The following is a 6,000-nucleotide window of genomic DNA, read 5'->3' as shown; positions in this document are numbered from 1 at the left end:
GATGTTGAGAACTTGAATCAGCAAAATTTTCCAGCCACGTAAAATATAACAACGTACACTAATAATGTCGTATTTGTATCCTAGAGTACAATAATGATCGACCCAAATTGAAACAAACCCCAGTTTGAAGACAAAACTTGGTAATCAATGGCGGGGTCCTTAATATATTTGCTTAGCTTTCACATCTACCAGCTGTGCAGATTATTAGCAATGGCGGGGTCGTCGTGGACGTCTGACTTGAAATTTTAATTGAACATCACCAATTTGTTTTTTAATTAAACAGATGGAGGAGCCAACCATGCACACGCAGTTAAGAAACACACAGATCGATGGATGGCTCCAACTGGACTTAGGGTTCCTCTATCCAAATCTATATATATAATTGAACGAAAAGCTTCTCTTTGTAATCACCTTCACCAAACCCATCATCTCCTTTGTATATATGAACAAAATGTTTAGGACCAGGAACAAGTTAAACACAACGTTACAAATATTTGTCACCCTTCATGAAAGTTCAATTGAATTAATTCCATCTGCTTCGTTTACGTTCTTCTTAAAGTCATTTTTTTTCTTTTTCTCGATTATCTCTAGAGTATAGACCGAGCTTAAAATATGTATGAATTTCATTAATACGTGTTATGCAAATTTAATTTTATTTTTTCAGGTTACTTTTGTTTCTCTTGATCATCGTTTTACGAATTAACTAACATGATTTTCAGCTGTACGTAGAAGTGTAGAACTAGGAATATATATGCTTGTGTATTCATGTGCTAGGAAATCCTATGCGTTTGGATCAATATATTCGGCGATTGACATATTCCATTATTTTGATTATTCTATAAAACAATGCATGTACTTTTAGTTTCAGAAGACCTAGTTCTTTTGTCATTTGCTTGCTAATTGCTGTTTTGGGGGGTCGTTGATAACTTGATATAAAAGTATGTATCATGCATACCATTATAAAATAATCAAAGGAGGTTGTGTGACCCCTGTGACATATATTGCTTGGCAAGATAGTCATCGGGCGATTCCTCAGTTCTATTATCATTGATTGATTATGCAACTTCTAATGTCTTCAAAACGTACATCAACTTATTATGCAATACCTAATCAATCTTTCTGTTCTTCGTCATTTTTATAAAAATAACACAACATATGAAGAATTGGACACAAATGATGTTACTACGTCCTACCAAGTTACCACGTATCAAATAATAAGCCGTACACATAAAAAAGAATTCAAAATGCTCTGAACTGACTAGTAGTCTAGTACTTCCCCAATAAATTTGTTTTGGGTCATTTCACATCTGAAGTAGGGCAATACAACTAAATTGTTGTACTGTAATCTATGATCATAAGTTCATAACCATTAACCAGAACTTGGCAGAGTACAAGCTAGGCTCAAATTAATGCCAACAACTAATTTCAGCTTCAATTAAAGAAGTAGATAAAAAGGACAAGTAAAAATACTAACAAACCCTGTAAATATTGAAGCTCCTATAGGTGCAGGTCTTATATATGTATCCGTATTGTCCAGCTTATCCGTATTTCTTAATTGCAACAAATGTTAGTGATTCTCTCCAGTATCTCAGGCCCTTTTTTTAGCAAGAATAAACTGCAGGCCTTTGAATATTAATTTTGCATATAGCCATATATAAAGATATATATATTAAACATTGTACAGATGAATCATGAAATCATGGAATTTTGTAAAAATGAAATTAATGAATTACTCAAAAAAATAATAATTCGACCTAGTAAATCTCCCTAGTCATGTGCCGTCTTTTATGTTCAAAAAAGTGCTGAGCTTGAGAGGGGTACTCCTCGTTTAGTCATCAACTATAAACCTTTAAATACAGTCTTGGAATGGATCAGATACCCTATTCCCAACAAGAGAGATTTAATCAACACACTAAATAAATCAGCAGTCTATAGTAAATTTGACATGAAATCAGGTTTTTGGCAAATCCAAATCAATGAAGCTGATAAATATAAAACTGCATTTGTTACCCATTTCGGCCATTATGAATGGAATGTCATGCCATTTGGTCTTAAGAATGCTCCTAGTGAATTCTAAAATATTATGAACGACATTTTTAATCCTTACAGTCACTTTTCAATTGTGTACATCGATGTACACATACAAGGCTTTTCACATAAGGAGGTCTTTATCTTAGCTTAAGGTACGGATTTTCATTTTTGACCAACTTTGCGATCGAGTTTTCACATCTCCACCATCTAATATCTAGGTAATAACGTATAGATCATCTTCACAAAATTTCAGCCGATTCCATAACCTTTAAGGTACTCATCACTTCGATTTTCTACTCAAAATATGAACGGTTCAGGTTCGGCAAATTCAATACGTCCATTGGTTTTGATTAGTTCGATACCTTAACGATCATGAAATCAGCTGAAATTTTGTGGAGATGATCTATACGTTATAACCTAGATATTAGACGGTGGAGATGTGAAAACTCGATCGAAAAGTTGGTAAAAAAATGAAAATCCGTACCTTAAGCTAAGATAAGGACCTTCTTATGTGAAAAGCCTTGTATATATATATATATATATATATATTCTCTATCCAGAGTGAAGTTTCATTTTAAAATTAAATAGTGAAGTTCCAATTTTAGCACACTTTTCGGTCAAATATTTTCACCATAAGCACTTCAATATCTCTCAGGCCCTTTTTTTAGCAAGAATAAACTGCAGGCCTTTGAATATTAATTTTGCATATAGCCATATACAAAGATATATATATATATATATATATATATATATATATATATTCTCTATCCATAGTGAAGTTCTAATTTTGACACACTTTTCGGTCAAATGTTTTCACCATAAGCACTTCAATATTTATGTATGTTATTCAAGATCATCTATACAAAATTTCATACAATTCGGACATCGCTATGGTATTGAAATTAGATTAAATCAATGAATGAATAAAAACTGTTCAACATAAACCGTTCGTGTAAATCTCAATTTTAAAAGCTCAAACCATTGTCGAATTAAATGAAAATTTGTAGAAATGATCTTGAATAACATGCATAAATATTGAATCACTTATGGTGAAAAATTTTGATCGAAAAATATGTCAAAATTGAAAATTCACTCTGTAGTTTCAGAGTGAAGCTTCACTCTATACATATTATATATATATGTGTGTGTGTGTGTGTGTCAATGTGTGTCAGGTAAATATATACTTGTAAAAAAACAAGGACTCATGCATAGTATCTCTAACATAGTTTGCCACTTTGCCAGTGCAGTAAATTCCTCTATCTAGAGATATGTAAGCAAACTATTGATGATTCATTTACCTATCATATTCCAAGTATTAGAGTGAAATAAATACACAAATTTGATCATATTCTAATTATTTGAATGAAACAACACACAGATTTAGTGTGACATATATACGATTTGGTCGATTTGACTCCTGTTTATAATGTGCATGTATCAAAATGCTAATTGATATTAAACATATACACATGGCTAACACGAGTGTGCCAATAATGCAACAAACAGAATCTAATTAGGGGTGTTATTCACTTCACAACAAAATATGTTTGTAGGTACTCGACTCCTACTTGCCTAGTTAAACTACAGCATTTTTCCATTTTGGTATCATACTTCTGTCAAATATGTACTCTAATTGGGAAAATATCAAGCATTAGAAATCATGTGAATGATCTCTAACTAACATTAAGCACCCACTTAATCAGCTAAATCTCCCCAAAATAAATCCCAAAATGAACACCGGATTTTGAGAATCCGATCACGATTCATTCAGCAACAGTTCAAACTTCAAAAATTACATGTGCCGATGCGATAAGCCAATTACATTATTTGAGTTCCGATCACAACTATTAGACAAATTATAATATGAAACCTTCCGAAACAATTATAATACGAAAGGCACAACCCATAAGAGGCCATAAGCAGGTGATATTAATGTTGCCACAACAAGTCCTCAACACACTGGACTGGCTCCAGTGCCATTAACATTTCAGAATTCCTATTATACCCATCCTCTTCTCCAAATCCACCGTTCTGCCACCACGGGTACAGCCACCCCTCCACCACCGAGTCCTCGAACACGAACTCGCTCCCCGACTCGGCTGACTCGTAACTCGTCCCTAGCCTCGGCAGCTCCACTATCTCCCCCAGCTCCTCCGGCGTTCCGGCGTCGGTGACCGCGGGCGAGGACGTCGACGACGACTGCGACAATGTCGACGGTTGCTGCGGCGACGGGGATGGACTGAGGGACTCCATGGAGGCGGCTTTAGCGGCGGCGGCCTGGATGTCGCGGGGGGAGGTGGATTCGGGTCGGGGCAAGGACCCGGATAGCGCTGGAAAGTTGAGGATAGCTGCGTCGCCTTTGATGGTTAAAGCGGCGACGTCGTGCGCACGCGCCGCCATTTCGGGAGTGGAGAAGGTGCCGAGCCAGATCCGATTCTTCTTCCTGGGCTCGCGGATTTCGGATACCCATTTGCCCCACGCGCGCATTCGGACCCCTCTGTAAACCGGGTGCTTGCTGCTAGTCTCCCTCGCCCGTTTGATCCCGACCCGGCTCTCATTCGGGTCGGAATTATTCTGACCCGAGCTTGGAGAGGCGGGGGAGGACGAGAATGAAGAGGAGTTGAAGCTGGTCGACTCGGTGGTGGTGGTAGTGGTATCGGAGCGACTTGGGTCATTAGTCATTGCTAATAAAGAATAAAACTTTGAAAGTCTTCTGACCTCAAAGACACTGCTACTGCATGTAGAGCTAGAAAAAGATCGAAGCTTTGAGAATTGAGATACTTTAAACTCGGGTCTCTCCTGTTTTGGTTACTATAAACAGAATGCTGATTCAAGAGTGAGAAAGGAAGGAAGTGATCGATGAGTGAGACGAGAGAAGCAGAAAATCCAAGAGGTGGGGGAATATAGAGAGAGAGATGGTTGGGTTGGAGAGAGTGCAGTGTTGTTTGCGTGTGCGAGTGAGCAAAACTATTTGACTAGAGAGAAATGGAGCGGAACCCCAAAAGGCTTTGAAACTTGAAAGCAGAGGAGGAGGGGAGGGTGCTTTAGTAGTGAAGCAGAGAGAGAGAAGGGATCATCGAAGAGTGAAGCTTTTTTCAAACATAAAACGTGGCCTTCGGCTTTGGCTTCTCTCCCACACATATCGTTATCTCTATGACATCAGCAATTATTTAGCCTCTCTTTTCTAAAGGAAGATTATGGGGTTTTGATAAACTGGTTCCTCTGTAAAATCTGGACTTGCTATATTGGTACTGGTTATTTTGATTGGGTAATATGGGAGAGAAGAAGAAGAGAGGTACAATGAGACTGTGAAGATGGTGATGTGCAATGTACGGTGTGCAAGAAAGCCAGCTGTGTATGGTACAACATGAAGCCGTCCGAGACAATTAGGCGGATTATTACTGCACTAGGATGGGGGAGGACAATGTATTGTACCACCCAATCTCACTAGCTTAATAATTCTTTCCTTTAATATTCACCCATCAAAGTTCCTCACAATAATAACTCTTGTGTGAAGTAACAACCCAAATTATTAAGTAAAAATGTAACCAAAAAATTTGGAAAAAAATATATAATTGATTGCGTGTATCTTATATATGGTTTGATGTGGTGTATAAATTTACTTGACTCTCGTGTGTGTGTATATTACGTAATTAATATATCATAGTTGACAACTGTAAAATTAAAAACTGATAACACAACAAAACACACCGAATGACACCTTCAACTTTAGATTTAGCAGTTTATTTGATTTTTAGCCACCGACAATGTGATCGATATCACTGACTTTGTGCACTCTCAAACAATTGAGATTCAAATGCGAATGATCGAAATAGCATGGGAGGTTCAAGAGTGATGACATACAAAATCTGATCTCTTGGATTACCCAGTGTATGGGAGTGTAATATAAAAATAAAATAAATAATTTAAACATTAAAATTAGAGACAAATGTTGTTTTTTGAAACATC

At 36.9% G+C, this 6,000-nt stretch overlaps 1 protein-coding gene across 1 annotated transcript; it reads right to left on the bottom strand.

The window, feature by feature from the left end:
- Positions 1-3,724: 3,724 nt before the first annotated feature.
- LOC126785580 (ethylene-responsive transcription factor TINY-like) lies at positions 3,725-5,069 on the bottom strand. The gene has a single exon (XM_050511249.1). It carries the CDS (start codon positions 4,711-4,713, stop codon positions 3,961-3,963), a length of 753 nt encoding a protein of 250 aa, XP_050367206.1. The 5' UTR covers positions 4,714-5,069; the 3' UTR covers positions 3,725-3,960.
- Between the last annotated feature and the right edge of the window lie 931 nt (positions 5,070-6,000).

This window comes from Argentina anserina, chromosome 1 (genome assembly GCF_933775445.1).
Source record: "Argentina anserina chromosome 1, drPotAnse1.1, whole genome shotgun sequence".
Classification (NCBI taxonomy): domain Eukaryota; kingdom Viridiplantae; phylum Streptophyta; class Magnoliopsida; order Rosales; family Rosaceae; genus Argentina; species Argentina anserina.
The sequence above is the reverse complement of the archived record's forward strand: the minus strand, read 5'-3'. Positions and strand labels throughout refer to the sequence as shown.